The sequence below is a fragment of the Camelus dromedarius genome, chromosome 24 (assembly GCF_036321535.1).
Source record: "Camelus dromedarius isolate mCamDro1 chromosome 24, mCamDro1.pat, whole genome shotgun sequence".
NCBI classification, from domain to species: Eukaryota; Metazoa; Chordata; class Mammalia; order Artiodactyla; family Camelidae; genus Camelus; species Camelus dromedarius.
In genome coordinates this window covers 31,217,142-31,236,176 of record NC_087459.1, presented here as the reverse complement: position 1 = coordinate 31,236,176, position 19,035 = coordinate 31,217,142, and the positions used below count along the sequence as shown (strand labels likewise).

Here is a 19,035-nt window from a genome sequence, read left to right as displayed (position 1 = left end):
TGTGGAACAGCCTCCCAGCAGCACATGGCACCAGACTCTGCATCTCCCGCACGATCCCTGAGATGTGCCGTTTTCCCACGTTCCCTCCTGCTTCTCCAGCCGCGCCTCGGTGGGCGGGGGCAGAGTGGCTGCATGCACTGGCCTGGAGTCCGGCTTCTGCTTCAGATCCCTCCTCCCCCTACAGGTGTGACTTTGGGCCCTTAACCAGATTTTTAGTTTCAGTTAACATCCTTCAAATGATGATGATAAAGCTCTCCTCAGAGTTGTCTGTGGCTCAGGTGAGATGTGGATGCATGGGCTTAGCTGCAGCAGGCTTTGCAGAAAGACTGCCAGTAACCAGGCTTCCTTTGCCAGCCCCGCCCTGCAGCTCCTCAGGGCTGTGGGGGTGGGGGTGCTCCCTGCGCAGACGCTTTCTCTGTGCCTCAGCTGCCACCGCTGGCTCCCATCTCTTTATCCTCAGCACCAGTTGCCCTCAACATCTCCACCTGGATGCCGTAAAGGTATCCCAAAACCACCACGTCTGGGATTCCCACAGATGAGCACCAAGCCTGCTCCCCCTCCACTCTAGTGCCTTCCCACTGCTGGTCACTCCAAGGCCTCCCGCACCCACCATATCCAAAGGACATCCATCTTTCCAACTTCTCTCTTCTCTTACTCTGCTTTAGCATCCCTTCAGAGCATTTATCACCACGAGGCTTATGTGTATGTTTGCATTTTTGACCATTGTCATCTCTGTTGGCTGTAAATTCATTGAGGGCAGGAACTTGGCCTCTCCTGTTCACCATTCCCCAGAACCTAAAACATTGCCTAGCACAGCGCAGGGACTCAATCCCTGATTGTTCGATGACCGAGTGGCTCCACCAACTTCCTCGACCTCTCCGGCCCCAATGCCAAGTGAACGACACCACCTGGTAAGCCAGAAACCTGCTGCTGCCCTTGGTTTTTCCCCGCTCCTCCCCAGCCCCCAAATCCATCAGTCACCAGGTGCTGTAAATCCTACCCCTGCATGGTTACTGAATCTGCTGCCTACTCCATACGCATGGCCCTAACCTCCTTCCCTCTCCTGGACCAGCCCCTCCTCTCCATGCCGCGCCCACCTCCACCCCCACACCCCCATTCTCTACCCTACTGCCAGGCAGACATCAGGCTTCCCCTCGGGTGTACCTAAGCCACAGGAAGCCGGCTTTCATGCTGCCTTCAGTAGCATCGCCCAGGCCTACCCCTCCCACCCCTCCCACCCCTCGGTCTGACACCCCCTGGGCTCATCTTGGGCTCCTGTACCTCCCCAAGTCTTCCTCCCGTTCGACTGCATCCAGTTTAGGCTGTCACAGCATTTATCACGCTGGACTGTCACTGCCAGGAGTATCGCCCTGTATTCCCAAGCAGTCTGCAGGGTGGACGTACTGTGGCCAAGGCACCTTTCAGAACTACGGGAAACTGACTTTCCTCTCTGAGACTGTTGCCTTGTTAGGAAAACGGAGATTCCGATAGCCTGTGAGCGTGGCGGAGACTGAATGCGATTTTTCAAAGCAGCAGGTACGGCCTGTGAAAGATGTTAAATGCGAGCTTTAAAAAATGAAAGCAAAGTACTGCTGAAAGCCGCAGCTGTTCCCTGCAACCTGCAGGACACGCCTCCAGCCCACAGCCGCAGTTTGTGTAACAGTTTCAGGTAGTACTGAACGCGACGGAGCGGGCTGTGTTTACGAAACAGAACCTAGCACCACGTCCGGGCGCCCAGCGTCCGGAGCTGCACCGGGCTCCGCGGCGCTAGAACCCGACCGGACGCTGGCCGGGCCCCGCCCCCAGAGCGCTGGCGGCCCCGCCCCCGCGCGGAGAAGCTCCGTCAATGCCCATTGGCCGGCGGCCTTTGAGCCCGGCTCACGTGACTCGGCACGTGACATGACCCGGAAGCCGGCTTTGTGGCGGGCGGAAGTTGGGAGTAGCCGGCGTTAAGAGCATTTCGGCTGTGTCTCCGGGCTCCCGTGGCGGCGGCAGGATGTTCACGGCGGCAGCGGAGAGTCTGCTCCGTCAGGCCAGGTGCGCCCGCCTTTTCTTTGGGGCACTTGTTGGTGGATCTCGGAGTGGGGCCGGCGGGGGACGGGGAGGCCGCGCGGGCCAGGGACGGGGTGAGGCGGTACGGAGAGGTTGGAGCTGGTCCCCGGAGGCGGTGGCACCTGAGCAGCGCTCTGAAGGATGAGTGGAAATGAAGTGGGTGGAAGCCCGCTGATGATATGGCCAAAGGCCTGGCGTCAGGCAGGAAGTGGGAGAGCCAGAAGCTGTCGGTTGCCTCGAGGTCGAGAAAGCCACAAGGAGACTGGAGAGCCTGTTGGATTGAGCCATGGCGAGCTCTGTGTGCACAGCTCAGCAGTTTAGTGCCTTACAAGGGCTTCTGGGAGCCACGGAGAATTTTGTGATTTAGAAAGATCCGCTCTCATGCGGTTGCGTTGGGTGAATTGGGAAATTACCCATCGTCTTCTGGCCCGGAGCTGGCTCTGGACTCCTAACTAGTGGGTAGCCCTTTCCTTAACCAACTACCCAGTCATGGGATAAAGCACATGCTGGCTAGGGCTAAAACCCCGGAGTCCATCAGTCTGAGACTTGATGCTACTTGTTCAAGAGAAGAAGATGAGCCGGAACCGCAAGCCCATGGTAAACATGAGAAAAAACAAAAAAAACTGGATTCTGAGCTGGACCAGTTGGTGGGAAAGATTAGGCTGGTTGAGGCTCTGGTGGTCTTAGTGAAGCAAGATCTTGAATGCATATTAAGTTCTAAAGGCTGTGAACAGGGCAAAATTTTTCTATGGTCAAAACAACCGTTGAAAATCTGTTAGGAAATTGTTTTGAGGATTTGTAGCACCATCTCCCAGTAAGTCCAACACAGTCTGTATTTTCTTCCGTATTGGACAGATATTCCAATATCCAAGTTCCAGTATTCCAATTCAGGTTCACTTGAATTTAGGAGCTGTATTAAATGAAAATATATATGTTTTTTTAAAAATTGAAGTATACCTGATTTACAGTATTATATTCATTTCAGGCATACAACATGGTGATTCAATATATTTATGGATTATACTCCATTTAAAGTTGTTATAAAATGTTGGCTACATACCCTGTGCTGTACAATCTATCCTAATAGCTTATTTATTTAATACATAGTAGCTTGTGCCTCTTAACCTCTTACCCTTATTTTGCCCGTTCCCCACTGGTAACCACTAGTCTGTTGTTCTCTGTATCTGTAAGTCTGTTTTGGTGTATTCATTAGTTTCATTTTGTAGATTCCACATATAAATAGCATACAGTACTTGTCTTTCTCTGTCTGATTTATTTCACTAAGCATAATACCCTCCACGTTCATCCATGCTACTGCAAATGGCAGAATTTCATTCTTTTTTATGGTTAATATTCCACTGTGTGTGTGTGTGTGTGTGTGTGTGTGTGCACGCGCGCGCAAGTGTATGCATGCCACGCCTTCCTTATCTGTTCATCTGTTGATGGACACTTAGTTTGCTTACATATCTTGGTTATTGTCAGTAATGCTGCTATGTTTTATTAATGTAAGCTTGTAAATTTAATTAGATCCCATTTGTTTATTTTTGTTTTCGGGGAGTTCAAGATTTGCAAATACTAACTACTGTATATAAAAGAGATAAACAATAAGTTCATACTGTATAGCACGAGATATATTCAATATCTTGTAGTAACCTATACTGAAAATGAAAAAGAATAAGAAAAGAAAAATATGTATGTGTATTACTGAAACATTATTCTTTACACCAGAAATTGACACAACATTGTCAACTCTCTACTTCAACTAAAATAAATAAATAAATAACTTTGAAATAACAAGAAAAACACAAAGAAGTCTAAAAAAAAAATAATGCTGCTATGAACATTGGGGTGTATGTACCTTTTCAAATGAATAGTTTCGTTTTCTTTGGCTATATACCCAGGAATGGAATTGCTGGGTCATATGGTAGTTCTGTTTTTAGTTTTTTTGAGGCACCTCCACAGTTTTCCATAGTGGCTGCACCAATTTACATTCCCACCAACAGTGTATGAGGGTTCCTTTTTCTCCACATCCTCGCCATTTGTTATTGTGGTCTTTTTGATGCTCACCGTTCTGACAGGTGTGAGATGTTATCTTGGTGTGATTTTGATTTGAAGTTCTCTGATAATTAGCTATGTTGAGTGTCTTTTCATGTGCCTGTTGGCCATCTCTGTCTTCTTTGGAATAAAATGTCTGTTATGTCTTCTGCCTATTTTTTAATCGAGTTGTTTGGTTTTCTGATGTTCAGTTGTGTGAGCTCTTTACATATTTTGGATACTAACCCTTATCAGTCATATCATTTGCAAATGTTTTCTCCCATTCAGTAGGTTGTATTTTTATTTTTTCAATCATTTCCTTTGCAAGTTTAATTAGGTCCCATTTATTTTTGCTTTTGTTTCTTTTGCCTTAGGAGACAGATCAAAAAAATATTGCCACAATGTATGTCAAAGAGTATTCTGTGTCTGTTTTCTTCTAGGAGTTTTATGGTTTCCAATCTTACATTTAGGAATTTAATCCATTTTGAGTTTATTTTTATGTATGATGTGAAAAAATGTACCAATTTCATTCTTTTACATGTAGCTGTCCAGTTTTCCCAGCACCACTTATTGAAGAGACCATCTTTTCCCCCACTGTATATTCGTGCCTCTTTTGTTGTAGATTAATTGACCATAAGTGTGTGGGTTTATTTCTGGGCTGTCTATTCTGTTCCGTTGATCATGTCTGTTTTTGTGCTACTAACACACTGTTTCTGATTACTGTAGCTTTGTAGTATAATCTGAAATCAGGGAGCTTGAGACAGCCATTCAGCTTTGTTCTTTTTCCTCAAGATTGTTTTAGCTACTTATGGTCTTTTTGATTCCGTTTAAATTTTAGGATTATATTTTCTATTTCTGTGAAAAGTGTCATGGGTATTCTGTTAGATTGTATTAAATTGGTAGATTGCTTTGTTAACATTTTAACAATGTTAATTCTTCCAGTCCACAAACATGGGATATCTTTCCATTTCTTAGTTTCATCTACAATTTCCTCTATCATAGTTTTATAGTTTTCAGAGTATAAGTCTTTCACATCTTTCATTAAGTTTATTCCTAGGTATTTTATTCTTTTTGAAGTGATTTTAATGGGATTTTTTTTGCTTTCTCTTCCTAGTGGTTCTTTACTAATGTTTAGAAAAGCAACAGACTTCTGACTATTAATCTTGTATCCTGCAACTTCACTGAATTTACTCATTAGTTCTAATAGTTTTTTGGTGGATTTCAGGGATTTCTGTATATAATATCATGTCATCTGCAAATAGTGACAGTTTTGCTTCTTCCTTTCCAACCTGTATGTCTGTTTCTTATTTTTCTAGTCTGATTGCTGTGGCTAGGACAATACTATGTTAAATAGAAGTGGTGAGAGTGGGCCCCCTTGTCTTGTTCCTGATTTTAGAGGGGAAACTTTTGAGCTTTTCACCATTGAGAATGTTAGCTGTGGGTTTGTTATAAATGGCCTTTATCATGCTGAGGTATGCTCCCTTTATACCAACCTTGATGAGAATTTTTATCACGAACAGATGTTGAATTTTGTTAGATGCTTTTTCTGCGTCTATTGAAATGATCGTGTGAGTTTTTTCCTTTCTTTTGTTAATGTGGTGTATCACACTGATTTATCTGTAGACACAGAACCATCCTTGTGACCCTGGAATAAATCCCACTTGATCATAGTATATGATCTTTATATATTAGGGTTTTTTTTTAATTTTTTAAACTTTATTTTTTTAATTTGTTTTTTGCTTTTTGGGAGGTAGGTTGGGGGAGGTCATTAGATTTGTTTGTTTGTTTGTTCAATCCAGGACTTAGTGCATGCTAAGCATGTTCTCTTCCGCTTGAGCTATGCCCTCCCTACCCCTTTTTTTATGTATTGTTGAATTCAGTTTGCTAATATTTTGTTGAGGATTTTTGTATCTATATTCATTGGAGATACTGGTTTGTAATTTTTTGGATATATATGTATTTTTTTGTTACTATATAGTTCCCTATGCTATACAGTATAAACTTGTTTATCTATTCTGTATATATTAGTCAGTTATCTGCAAATCTCAAACTCCCAATTTATCCCTTCCCACAAGTTTGTTTTCAATATCTGTGAGTCTGTTTCTGTTTTGTAAATAAGTTCATTTGTCTTTGTTGTTGTTGTTGTTTTTAGATTCCACATATAAGTGTTAACATATTTCTCTTTCTGGTTTACTTCACTTAGAAGAATTACATTCTCCAGGTCCATCCATGTTGCTTCAAATGCCGTTATTTCATTATATTTTATGGCTAAGTAACATTCCATGTGTAAATAGACCGTAGCTTCTCTATCCAGTCATCTGTCAGTGGACATCTAGGTTGTTTCCAAATCTTGGGCTATTGGAAACAGTGCTGCTGTTAACATTGGGGTGCATGTATCTTTTTGAATTAAGGTTCCCTCTGGAGGAGTGGGATTGCTGGATCATATGGTAAGTCTATTTTTAGTTTTCTGAGGAATCTCCGTACTGTTTTCCATAATGGCTGCACCAAACTGCATTCCCACCAGCAGTGTAGGAGGGTTCCCTTTTCTCCACAGCCTCTCCAGCATTTGTCATTTGTGGACTTTTGAATGACGGCCATACTGACTGGTGTGAAGTGATACCTCATTGTAGTTTTATTTTGCACTGCTCTGACAATTAGCAGTATTGAGCATGTTTTTCATGTGCCTGTTGGCCATTTGTATGTCTTCATTGGAGAATTGCTTGTTTAGATTTTCTGCCCATTTTTGGATTGGCTTGTTTGTTTTCTTCTTATTAAGTTGTATGAGCTGTTTATATATTCTGGAAATTAAGCCCTTGTCAGTCTTATCTTTTGCAAATATTTTCCTCCCATTCTGTTGGGTTGGCTTTTTGTTTTGTTTATGGTTTCCTTTGCTGTGCAAAAAGCTATAAGCTTACTTAGGTCCCATTTGTTTATTTTTGCTTTTATTTCTATTGCCTGGGTAGACTGCCCTAGGAAAACATTGCTAAAATTTGTCAGATAATGTTTTGCCTATGTTTTCTTCTAAGAGGTTTATAGTGTCTTGTCTTAGTTTAAGTCTTTAAGCCATTTTGAGTTTATTTTTGTGTACGGTGTAAGGGAGTGTTCTAAGTTCACTGATTTACTTGTAGCTGTCCAGTTTTCCCAACACCATTTTATGAATAGACTGTCTACTCCATTGTATGTTCTTGCCTCCTTTGTCAAAGATTAATTGACCATAAGTTTATGGGTTTATTTCTGGGCCCTCTGTTCTGTCCCATTGATCCATATGTCTGTTTGTGCCCATACCATGCTGTTTTGATAACTGTAACTCTGTAGTATTTGCCATTTTTTTATAGTGTCTTTGTCTGGTTTTGGCATCAGGCAATGGTGGCTTCACAGAATGCAGCTGGGAGTGCTCTTCTTTGATTTCTGAGAACAGTTTGAGAAGGACAGGTATTCTCTCTTCTTTTACATATTTGGTGGAATTCTCTTGTCAAGTTGTCCAGCCCTAGACTTTTGTTTGCTGGTAGTTGTTTTTTTCTTTCCAGTTACTAACTCAGTTTCACTGCTAGAGATTAGTCTGTCCATATTGGCTATTTCTTTCTGATTTAGTGTTGGAAATTGTTTCTAGAAATGTATCCAATTTTTATACATTGTCCAGTTTGTTGGCATATAAATAAATGTTAGTTGCTTATGACTTTTTTTTTTTGTATCTCTATGATATTGGTTGTAATTTTCCTCTTTCTCTTCTTATTTTATTTGGGTTCTTTTTAAAATTTTTTAACTTGAGCCTGATTAAAGACTTACCAACTTAATTTTTTCAAAAAAACAGCTCTTGGTTTCATTAATCTTTTCTGTTGTTTTTTAAATCTCATTTATTCTCTAATCTTTATTATTCCCCTTTTTCTGCTGACTTTGGCCTTTGTTCTTCTTTTTCTAAGTTTTTTAGATGGTAGGTAGTTAGGTTATTTGAAATTGTTTTTGTTTCTTGAAGTAGGCTTGTATTGCTATAAACTTTCCTCTTAGAATGCTTTTGCTACATCCCATAGATTTTGGAATGTGTGTTTATTTTCATTTTTCTTGAGGTGTTATTGGATTTCCTCTTTGATTTCTTTACTGACCTGTTGGTTTTTTAGTATCATATTGTTGAGTCTCTACGTGTTTGTGTTTTGCCATTTTTATTCCTGTAATTGATTTCTAGTTTCATTATTGTTGTGGTCAGAGAAAATGCCTGATATAATTTCTGTTCTCTTTAATTTGTTGAATTTGTTTTGTGGCCTAGGACGTGATCTGTCTTGGAGAATGTTCCATGTGCATTAGAAAAGAATATATATTCTCCTGTTTGGAGATGGAATGTCCTATAGATACCAGTTAAGTCCAGCTGGCCTAATGGGTCATTTAAGACCACTGTTTCCGTATTGATATTTGTCTGGATGATCTGTCCACTGATGTAAGTGGTGTGTTAAAATCCCCCTATTATTATATCATTGTCAGTCTCTTCCTTTATGTCTTAGTATTTGCTTTACGTATATAGGTGCCCCTGTGTTAGGTGCATGTATGTTATGAATATAATGTCTTCTTCTTGTGTTGATCCATTTATCATTATGTAATGCCTTTCTTTGTCTTTTGCTACAGACTTTGTTTTAAAGTCTACTTTGTTTGATATGAGTATTGCTGCCCCAGCCTTCTTGTTACCATTTGTATGAAATATCTTCTTCCATCCTCTCACTTTCAGTCTGTGGCTTTGGTTCTGAAGTGAGTCTCTTATAAGCATAATTTGGATGGGTCTTGTTTTTGTTTTGTTTTTTTTAATCCAGTTAGCCACCTTTTATGTTTTTTGAGTGGACCATTTAACTCATTGACATTTAAAGTGACTGCTGATAGGTAGGTACTTACTGCCATTTTGTTATGTGTGTTCTGGTCGTGTTTGCAGGTCTCTGTTCTTCAGTCCCTTGTGGGTTGATAATTTTCGTTAGTGGTGCGCTTGTCTTCCTTCCTCACTAGTTTCTGTGTATCTATCGCAGGTTTTTGATTTGTGGTTGCCAGGGGGTTCAGATACGTTGATCTTTATATTTTATTGGTTGACCCACAGCCTTTACTATACATTTGCCTTTACTAGTGGGATTTTTCCTTTCCCATAAATTATTTCTTGTTCTAACCTTTTCTTTCCCACTTAGGATCTTTCGACTCTTTCAGAGCTGGTTTACTATTGATGAGCTCTCAGTGCTCGCTTGCCTGAGGCGCCCTCTCGCTCTCCTTTAACCCGCAGCGACAGCCTCGCGGCCGGAGCAGCCCAGCCTGCAGGGCTTTCCCTTTCAGCGCTCTGAGTGCGCCGCGCAGCTCGCTTCTGTTCTCCAGGGTTTCTGCGGAGAAACCCACCGGCAGCCTCGCGGGAGAGTCCCTTGTATGTGACTCTGCTTTCCTCTTGCTGCCTTTGGGGTTCTCTCTTTAACTTTTAACATTTTAATTATGATATGTCTTGGTGTGGGTCTCTTGGGGATCATCTTGTTGGGGACCCTCTGTGTTTCCTGTACCTGGATGTGTTTCCTCCTTCAGGTTTGGGAAGTTTTCAGCCATAATGTCATCAAGAAAATTTTTGACCCCTTTCCGTCTTCTCCTTTGGGGACCCTTATAATAATGCGAATGTCAGTACCCTTGATGTTGTCCCAGAGGTCCCTTAAATTGTCCTCATTTTTAAAATGTGTTTCTTTTTGCTGTTCTGATTGGGTGATTTCCATTGTTCTAACTTCCACTTACACGTTCTGTGTTCTAGTCTGTTGTTAATTCCTTTTAGCATGTTTTTCATTTCTGTTATTGCATTCTTCTGCTCTGACTAATTCTTTTTTATATTTTCTAGTTCCTTGTTAAAAATTCTCATTGTGTTCATCTGTTCTTTTCCCCAAGTTCAGTTAGCATTTGTATTACTAAAACTTTAAATTTTTTAGTAATTGTTTCATTGTTTTTTCAGATTTTTTTCCTTGTTCTTTCATTTAAAGCACATTCCCATCTTCTCATTTTGCTTAACTTTTTCTGTCACTGAAATTAGGTAAAAATTACCTATGCTGGTCATGAAGGGGTGTCCTGTGTGGGAGCCTCCCTGTACGGTCTGTGTGTGCCCAGTGGCTTTGGTGGGAGAGCTTTGGTGGGATGTGAGCACAAGTCACATCCATCCCCAGGCTGTACTCAGAGCTGTCACCTTGTTGGGAGGTGGGGCTGGAGAAGGAGGGGCTAGAGCTCAGGTGTGAGCTGGGGCTTCTCCTCTGCTCAGTGCTGTCACTGCCCTGCTGGGGTGGGGTTGGGTCCCAGCTGGCTCTGTCCCACTGAGCGTGCACTCCCCTGCCCCGCAGCAGTGGCATCTTTGCCCCAGAGGGGAGCAGTGCTGCAGCAAGATGGGCTGCGATGGTACCAGACTGCTCCCCATCCGCCACCCGCGTGGGCACCCACAGTGTCCGTGCTCACCCTGTTCAGGTGCAGGGCCAGGTCTGAGTCGCCTCCATCCCCGTGGGTGTGCTTGCTCCTCGCTTCTCAGCAAGGGCAGCTCTGCCCTGGTGAGGGGTGAGCCACAGAGCCAGAGCGGCTGGAGCTGGCGCGTGGCTGGGGCTGGGGAGGGCGCGGGAAAGCAGCCAGGGTCCCAGGCAGTCTTCACCTGTTTCTCCGCCTTGTTTCAGGAGCGAGCAAGCATGTGCCCGCTCTTCACAAGTGGAGTCTGGGTTTCCTACAGCCCCGCCATCAGTCCCACTGGTTTGCAAACCAGCCAAGGTGTCGGACCCCAGGGCTGGGACGCTCAGCATGTGGTTTGAACAGCCCATCCCAGGGAGGATCTCTGAGGCCGTGTAACCCCCTCCTCTTTTGTGGGGGGCCTAGGTCCCGATCTGATGGCACCTTGTCCCTTCCTACCCGAGCCCGTGTGGATCTTTGGCACCGCCATGGTTGTGCAGGAGTCTCCCTGCCAGTCTCCAGTTTTCAGTGAGCACTGCTCCTTACATTGATGTGTTTGTAGGGGGAGGTGAACTCTGCATCCTATGTTGCTGCCTCAGTCTCTTCCCCTGAAAATAATTAAGTACTAGCATCTCATTTCCTATGTGACGTGCTTGCCTGGAAGGTCTTGCCCAGAAACTCGTGAGAACTGAGACCCACTCAGAACTCCCAGCTCATTTTCTATTCATGGACTGAGGCAGAAGAAAAAGCCTTATTTCTTAGTTCTCTGTCTCTGTTTTTGGGGGTGAAGGATAGCGTTGGTTAAATATCCATAACAAAAATAGGAGTCACACAATTCCTGTTGGGATTTAAAGAAACCTGTTTTTCTTTAATTAAGCCTATGATTTTTGGTGGCACTTTAAAACAAACTGCTGAGGTTTGGGAGTTAGAATTGGGAGTGAGTTTTAGTTTGTAGGTGTTTCAGTGATGGACGGCAAGGGCAGAGAAGAGCTGTTGGAAGCCTGTCTTGTTGGCTGCGGAGCAAGTGAAGGAAGTGGAGCTCGAGCTGGGGCAGGGGGCGCGGCAAGGCCGGGGGAGGCTTCTTAAAGGACAAGCCTGCCAGTCAGCAGTTCAGGGCGCAGTCAGGAGAAGCGCAGCCCCGGGCAGATGCCGGAGGAACGAGCACGTTGGCCTTTTGGAAAGAATCTTGTGATTTGGAGCCGATGTTGGAAGGGACTGACTTGAGATGTGGACGAGAGTCCCACCATCCTGGGGAGGAGGCTCGGTTGTAATTGCGAGATGGACTGGAAGTGTCTCCCTCAGTCGTCACCCCATTGTCCCTCGTGAGCCTGCTCTTGTGTGTAGGGGCAGAATCCCACTCTGGCTCCATGAAGTGAAGCACTGGAGACGGGGGTGCGAGTGAGAGGGGGTGGGAGTCCTTTGGGCTCTATCTGCCAGCCTTCAGGTGAGAATGGCCATGCGAGGAGCCACCCAGGACCCCCTGCAGATGCTCATCCAACCTTCTCATCAGCCGCAGAGGCTGGGGTGCACTGTCTCAGCTCAAAATTCTAGCTTCCAGGGGTGGACTTCAGCCATAGCTTGGGAGGGGGGCCAGCTGTGTGGAGCGCCCAGCACCCTACCTCGTGGGGTGCCTTTTGGACGGGAGTGGCAATCTAAAGCCAGGTTTCCATTTTGAGACTTGTTCAATAACTTAGCTGTTACAAATGCTCAATCGGTCTATTTTCAAGTTAAGCAAATTAAGTATTAGGGTATGGTGTCATACCATGTGCCCTTTCATGTGTAAGAGTCAACTTGTTTCTAGAAGTTAAAGGCTCATTGAAAAGGAATCTTTTGAAAAGCAACTTATTTTCAGACTAAACTCCCCTTACTTTTGACTCTAAAACCAATCGGTTTTAATTCTACTCCTGGAAGAACAAACTGAACGCGTGGAGTTTTGACAGTGAGGTGATGGTCTCCTGCCTGGCGGGAAACCAGTCAGCGGACTCATCACCCTCCTCCCCGACATCCAGTCTCTGCAGTAGGGACAGTCCGCAGCCCGAGAGCTGTCAGGCGCAGCTCAGGGCCGTGTCTCTGGGTCCCTGGGTGCTGGGTTGCTTACGTCGTTGTCTCTGTTTAGGGAGATCCAGGCTGAGGAGCTGAAGAAGTTCTGTTCCCGGGTCTGTCAGCTGCTGCAGAAGGAGGACTTGGGGCCTGATGCCCTGGATGCCCTGCGGAGGCTTTTCCTCATCGTCTCAGCCACGAAATACAACAGGAGGTGAGTGTACCCCTCCTTGGGGTGTGGCATGTTCCTGTGGTGTCTGAGTCTGTGTTCCCTGAAGGCCACGCTGGTGGTCCCAGATACACACTCACCCCTCCTGTGCGGCCCCGGCCACCTTGCCGTGGGGTGACGTGTCCCCTGTGGCCCCTTCTCCAGGCTGGAGAAGACATGTGTGGACCTGCTGCAGACCACCCTTTGCTCGCCCTCCTGCCCTGAGCCGCTCCAGCTTCTCTGCGCCGCTGTCCTGAGAGAGATGTCGCCCTCCGACAGCCTTAGCCTGTCCTGGGAGCATGTCCAGAACACGCGGCAGCTGGGCCTGCTGGCCTCTGTGCTCCTGGCCCAGGTAAGGTGACTGCCACCTCCCAGGCCAGCCACCCTGCCCTTAGGGGCCATGGGGCCTGGGCTGCCTCAGTGACATTCCCAGATGCCCATGCGAAGTGGCATTCCCGGTGCTCAGGCACTTGAGCAAGTCGGCGGTGTTCATGTTCCACCTGTGCATGGTTTGCAGGGCGACCAAAAGCTGGTCAGAAGCGTGGGCCAGCGTGTCCTCAAAGTCCTGGAGAGCCGACAGCCCGAGGGGCCCAGCCTGAGGCACCTCCTCCCAGTCATGTCAAAGGTCGCCAGCCTGGCCCCGGACACCCTCCACGAAGGTAGCCTCTTGGGGGCCTGGGGCTGTCGGGGGGGCAGCTGCTCCTTTTCTAGGATCATCTACCAGTGCCCCAGGAGTGGGGCTTGTTTCCTATGGTGTCACCACTGCCCCCTCCCATAGACCAGACCAGTGCGCTCAACAAGAGGCTGGTGGACTGGCTCCGCTATGCCAGCGTCCAACAGGGGGTCGCACACTCCTCCGGAGGCTTCTTCTCCACGCCCAGAGCCCGGCAGGTGAGGCTGGGGCACTCAGACCCTCCCTGTCCCTGGGCCACCCTGCCAGCCTCGCCTGCAGGATGCTGTTGACCCCGCCTGCCCTGGTTCCCTCTTTCCCCTCTCCATGTGAGAGTCGGGGGGGGGGGGGACTTTAGGTCACATGGGGTCACAGCCCGTGACGGTCTGTGTATTTGCTGAGGCCCGGAAGACGTATTTGACTGAGGGCCCTGCCCACATCACATGTGTTGGAAAGGCTGGGGGCCCTGCTCTGGAAGGACAGCTCTGGGGGATGACCAGGGCAGGGGCCTGCGCTCCGCTCTCCCTAGTACTGGGAGCTGTTGTCCCTTCCCAGCCTCGGCCCAGGGGCCCTGCAGCACCTCTTGTCCTTGCCTCCCGCAGCCGGGCCCTGTCACTGAGGTGGACGGAGCAGTGGCCACGGACTTCTTCACAGTGCTGTCCACGGGCCAGCACTTCACGGAGGACCAGTGGCTGAACGTGCAGGCCTTCTCCATGCTACGGGCGTGGCTGCTGCACAGTGGCCCCGGGGGCCCCAGAACCCCGGCTGCAGGTAGGACACGGGCGGGGTGCGGGAGGGCCTGGCCTCTGGGCACTGGGAGGCCCTTTCCAGACGCATGGGGAAGCTGGGTGTCGACAGGACTATTCAGACAGCTTCTCCAAACTCCTCCCCACTGCAGACCAACTAACTAGTGATTCGTCTACACCAAGGGTGTCAGTGAGGGTGGCGGCGGGTGGGACTGGGCGTGGGGCCGGGCCCTGGCAACCATGAGGGCGGCTCTCCTCACGCCCCTGGACGGTTGGCCTGCACCTGTGGAGCAGGTGCGCAGCCTTCTGAGCTGCCGCTTTCTCTTCCAGACGACAGGTCGGAGCTGGAGGGCTCCACACTGTCTGTGCTCTCGGCCGCGTCCACCGCCAGCCACCTGCTGCCTCCCCAGGAGCGGCTCCGGGAGAAGGCCTTCGAGTACTGCCAGCGCCTCATCGAGCAGAGTAACCGGCGTGAGTCCCGTGCCGCCTCCCCGGCCCTCCCGCAGGGTGATCCCTGCCGTGCACAGAAGCCGGGGCCCTGGGCAGCTTGGCCCCATTGGAGCCCGTCCCCAGCCCACCAGTTGTTGGGCCCTGCCTGTTCCTCTGCTCCCAGCTATGGAGTCCAGAACACGGCGCACCTTCTCATCTGGCTGTTTTGATGGGGACACAGAGACTAGGTGGCTTTCTTCCCTCCCCCAGGAGCCCTGAGGAAGGCGGACTCCGACCTGCAGAAAGCGGTGAGTGCCCCCTGGCAGGCGGGTGGGCAGGCTCTCGCGGCTCCTTCTGAGTGCGGCATGGTCTCTCCGCAGTGCCTGGTGGAGGCCGTGCTGGTGCTGGACGTGCTCTGCCGGCAGGACCCCTCCTTCCTGTATCGCACCCTCTCCTGCCTGCGGGCCCTGCACACCCGGCTGTGCGGGGACCCAGCCTGCGTGCGGGCGCTGCTGCCCATCGCCCGGTTCTTCCTGACCCACGGTGCGCAGTGGGGAGCCAGCCGGCAGGGACAAGGCAGGGCGGCTTCTCTGTGCTGCTTTCCTCTCTTTGTTGGTAGAAAAGCAGGGCTTTGATGAGAGGCCTGGGAAGAGCTGGATCCACGCAGCTAGTTTTTCTCGTGCTTGGCGGTGGGGGGGGGGGGGCGGCATGTCAGCCTTTGGTGTCCTGGAGGCACGGGGGCCCTGGCCAGCAAGAGGCCTTGTGTCCCAACGGCGCCTGTGCCTTTCAGGGGAGGCCGCCGCAGTGGGCGCGGAAGCCGTCTACCAGCATCTGTTCACCAGGCTCCCTTCTGACCACTTCCACAGCCCAATGCTGGCCTTCGAGTTCATCCAGTTCTGCAGGGACAGCCTCCCCCTTTTCGGCAGAAACCTTGGCATTCTCAGAATGAGCTTCCCCAACCTCTTCAAGGCATGCTCAGCTGTCCCGGGGCTGTCCTGGGGCGGTGGCCCAGAATCCAGGGAGAGGGGTGGTTGGGCTGAGCTCTCATAGGATTGGTCCAGGTCTCAGCGTCCAGTAAGATCTCATCACCTGGGACCCTTGGCCAGGGTGTTCTGCCCTTCGGGGCCGGTGGTTTTTAATACGGCTTTTGCGACTGGCACGTCACTGCGTAGCCTTTTTGACGTCGGCTGGAGACAGTCCTTTAATGAGAAAAACAATGACGATAAATGAGAAGTGGTTTAGTTGGCACAGAAGTGAGTGCAGGAGCCAGAAGCACAGTGGAAGAAAAGAATGAAGGGAGGCCTTCCTGACTCCAGGAGCTCAGTGCGGCACCACGAGGTGGAGGGGCCAGTGGCGACAGCGCCGTGACGGGAGGGCTGGGGTCATCCCTGCAGTTTCTGGCCTGGAACAGCCCACCGCTCACCTCCGAGTTCGTGGTGCTCCTCCCGGTGCTGCTTGATGCGGGGACGGCCGTGGAGACACTACACCTGCTGCTGGACCTGCCTTGTCTGACGGCGGCCTTGGACCTGCACCTCCGGTGAGCCTGAGGGCCCCTCAGTCCCCGCGCCCAGCAGGGACCCTCCCCCGTTCTTCCTGGCTGTCCGGTGCTGCCTCCCTGCTGACAGCCGCCCCGGAGCCCAGCCTGTCTCCCACTCAGCTGGGGCCCCTCCTGTGGGCCCTTTCCAGTCACGCTGAGGCTCCTGGCTGGGTCACGGCGCTGGGAGGTTACAGTGCCGGCTGCTCAGGTCTCTTCCTGAGGGCAGGGCCACGTCGGGCCTGGGCCCACAGTGCATGTCTGAGCACAGCTTTGGGCATCTCCTCGCAGGTCATCACAGGCTGCGTCCGAGAGGCCGCTCTGGGATGTCTCCCTCAGAACTCCTGGCTGCCTGGAGGCCTTACGAGACCCTCAGTTCCAGGGTCTCTTCCAGCACCTGCTTCGTGCCAAGGCCAGTGGGACCCCAGAGAGGTAGGGCTCACTGCGGGGCACCCTAGGCCCCAAGGCTGGGCCGTGTGTGGCCACAGCCCACTCAGGGCAGCTGGGCCCTGCAGTCACCCCCACCCAACAGGCACTTGGTGGAGGGCTTGCAGTCAGCTCGTTCGGCAACCTGATCCAGTCCTCGTAATCCTGTGCGGGTGGCGTGGTGCCGGCTGTTCTGTACGGGTGGTGTGAGGCCTAGCACGGCCTAGGGGTGGGAGGGCCAGGACTGCAAAGAGGCCTCCTGGGAGCAGACCCCTTGCAGCCCCTCTCTCGCAGCAGACTCCCGCCGTGGGCACCAGCTGGGGCAGGGAGCGGGCAGGTGCTCAGGGGCTGGGCTCTGTGTCCCCAGGTTGGCGCCACTCCACCAGCTGCTGCAGCCCCTGGCCAGCTGCGCCCGCGTGGCCCAGTGCGCCGAGGCCGTGCCTACCCTGCTCCAGGCGTTCTTCTCGGCAGTGACACAGGTGAGCCCGCTTCCCGGGTCCTCCGTTCCCACAGCAGAGGAGCAGCCGGAGCCAGGACTTGCAGCAGCTCAGCCTCCTCGGTGGCAAAAAGGCGAGTCCTGCTGAGGGCCTATGAGTCACTGGGCAAGGGCTGCACACACCAGAACGGGAGCATGTGGGTGGCCCCCAGGTCAGCAGAAATCACGGGACCAGAGTGTGGCCGTTTCCTGGGTGGCAGAACAGAGTCTGTCTCTCTTGATCCCCAGTTCGCCGACGGGGCCCTGGCCAGCCAGCTGGCACTGCTGCTTCTGGAGAGAAGCGACTCGCTTTACCAGGTCCCGGGGTATGAAGCCCGCGTGCACAGGTTGGTCCTCACCATCGGCACTGTGCGATGGCCCCAGCTCCAGACAGGGTCACTGAGCCTGTACACTGGCCCCTCAAGTCTTCTGTTCCCCACTCCCCTGGGGTGCTGCAGCACCGGTTTCCCTGACAGGCTTCAGGCCCCCCAGCCCCCAGACCCAGCCTAGGCACAGACCCCACCATCCCCCCCCCAGAGTGTTCCTGCGTCCCCTTCTTCCCCAAGCCCCTCTTCCACAGAGCCTTCCAGACCGTCTGTCCCCTTTTCTGAAGGCCCAGTTCATGCTGGCCTGTCTCCCTCCACACTCCAGCTGGGGACCAAGGACAGAGCCAAGCCCCAGCCTCCACCACGGTGGGGCAGTAGGTTCCTTTAGTGCTGGACCTACCTTTACCTCCAACCGGTGCTCGGAGGCATCCCGCCCACCGCCCGGCTCGTATTCTGGTTGGGCTGTGGGGCCAGGGTCTGCGAGGGGTGAGCACAGCCCGCGAGTGTCCTCTCCGGCAGGGTGCTGAGCGCCCAGTTCCTGGCCCTGTGCAAGCTGCACCCCTCCCTGGTGGTCGAGCAGGCGAAGGAGCTGCTGGAGTTCGTGGGCAGCGCAGGTGGCCTCCGTGGCAGTGGGCGCGTGCTCACCTCCGTGGTAAGGCACTAGCGCACCGCTGCGGCCCTCCTCTCAGCACAGGGCCTGTCATGGGGCTGAGGCACCATCCTCCTCCTAGGTGTGGGCCATCGGCGAGTACCTGTCGGTGTCCTGGGACCGGCGGTGCACCGTGGAGCAGATCAACAAGTTCTTTGAAGCCCTGGAGGCTCTGCTCTTTGAAGTCACCCAGTTGCGGCCCTCTGTCACCCTTCCCAAGTGTCCACCGCAGGTTATCACTGCACTCATGACCACACTGACCAAGCTGGCCTCTCGGAGCCAAGACCTGATCCCCAGGTAGCGATTGGGCGTGGGCAGGGGAGGGGGCCACCTGTCCTGCCACTGGAACACGGCGACACAGCCCAAGGGTCCTGCATGGATACAGGCAGCGTGGGTGCTGCCACCTCACTTCTCCGAGCTAAAGCCATGCTAGCTGGGTGCTCTGCGCGGCTGGGCCCTTCCACAAGCCCCCCTTCCACGTGAGGGGTGTGTCTGCAGCTGACTACCAGGACTGCCTTCTCCCCAGGGTCTCTCTGTTCCTGTCAAAGATGAGGACCCTGGCCCAGAGCACAGCCGCCAGCTCCGTGCACAGTGAGGAAGACGCGGGAGCCATCTGCACGCGGGCCACCGAGCTACTGAACCTGCTAAAGATGCCCAGCGTGGCCCAGTTCGTGCTCACGCCCAGCGGGGAGGTGTCTGAGCCTCGCTATCACCGTGACACCAACACGGCCCTGCCCCTGGCCCTGCGCACTGTCAGCCGGCTGGTGGAAAGGGAGGCAGGGCTCCTGCCAGGGTGAAGGTCGGGGCTGCCACCTTCTCGCCCTTTGGGCCTTTGTCTCTCTTTCTCTCCTGACCTCGTTGAGCTGTACGGTGACACAACACTGACCTCTCATGGGACTGAATGGAAGCTGCTTGGTCTGTGTCCTGCTGTTCCTTGCTTGGGGGCAAGATGAGGTACAGCAAAAATAAATCTATTTATCTGTGAACCAGGCAGGGTCTGTTCTCTCCTCCACCCAGGCAGCCCCACAG

General features: G+C 50.9%; 1 protein-coding gene across 3 annotated transcripts; it reads left to right on the top strand.

Annotated features, from left to right (window-relative positions):
* Positions 1-1,916: 1,916 nt before the first annotated feature.
* AP5Z1 (adaptor related protein complex 5 subunit zeta 1) lies at positions 1,917-18,992 on the top strand. 3 transcript variants are annotated; one of them, XM_031471331.2, is made up of 17 exons: positions 1,917-2,037; positions 12,620-12,757; positions 12,917-13,103; positions 13,269-13,410; positions 13,530-13,642; positions 14,024-14,192; positions 14,498-14,638; positions 14,867-14,904; positions 14,977-15,139; positions 15,387-15,565; positions 15,991-16,133; positions 16,422-16,562; positions 16,924-17,035; positions 17,281-17,378; positions 17,877-18,009; positions 18,089-18,303; positions 18,533-18,992. In XM_031471331.2, the coding sequence occupies exons 1-17, from the start codon at positions 1,997-1,999 to the stop codon at positions 18,801-18,803; spliced, it is 2,424 nt and encodes an 807-aa protein (XP_031327191.1). In that variant the 5' UTR covers positions 1,917-1,996; the 3' UTR covers positions 18,804-18,992. The 3 variants fall into 3 exon arrangements, with proteins under 3 accessions (XP_031327191.1, XP_031327190.1, XP_031327192.1); XM_031471330.2 differs by having other exon boundaries at positions 14,867-15,139; XM_031471332.2 differs by lacking the exons at positions 18,089-18,303; positions 18,533-18,992 and having other exon boundaries at positions 14,867-15,139; positions 16,924-17,126.
* Positions 18,993-19,035: the final 43 nt, after the last annotated feature.

What these genes read in the sequence shown, in the direction of transcription:
- AP5Z1 (XM_031471330.2), top strand. Translation starts at nt 1,997, where the DNA reads ATGTTCACGGCGGCAGCGGAGAGTCTGCTCCGTCAGGCCAG. An exon ending in CCACGCCCAGAGCCCGGCAG is followed by an intron (nt 13,643 to 14,023) that starts GTGAGGCTGGGG and finishes TGCCTCCCGCAG; the next exon opens with CCGGGCCCTGTCACTGAGGT. An exon ending in GCCTTGGACCTGCACCTCCG is followed by an intron (nt 16,134 to 16,421) that starts GTGAGCCTGAGG and finishes ATCTCCTCGCAG; the next exon opens with GTCATCACAGGCTGCGTCCG.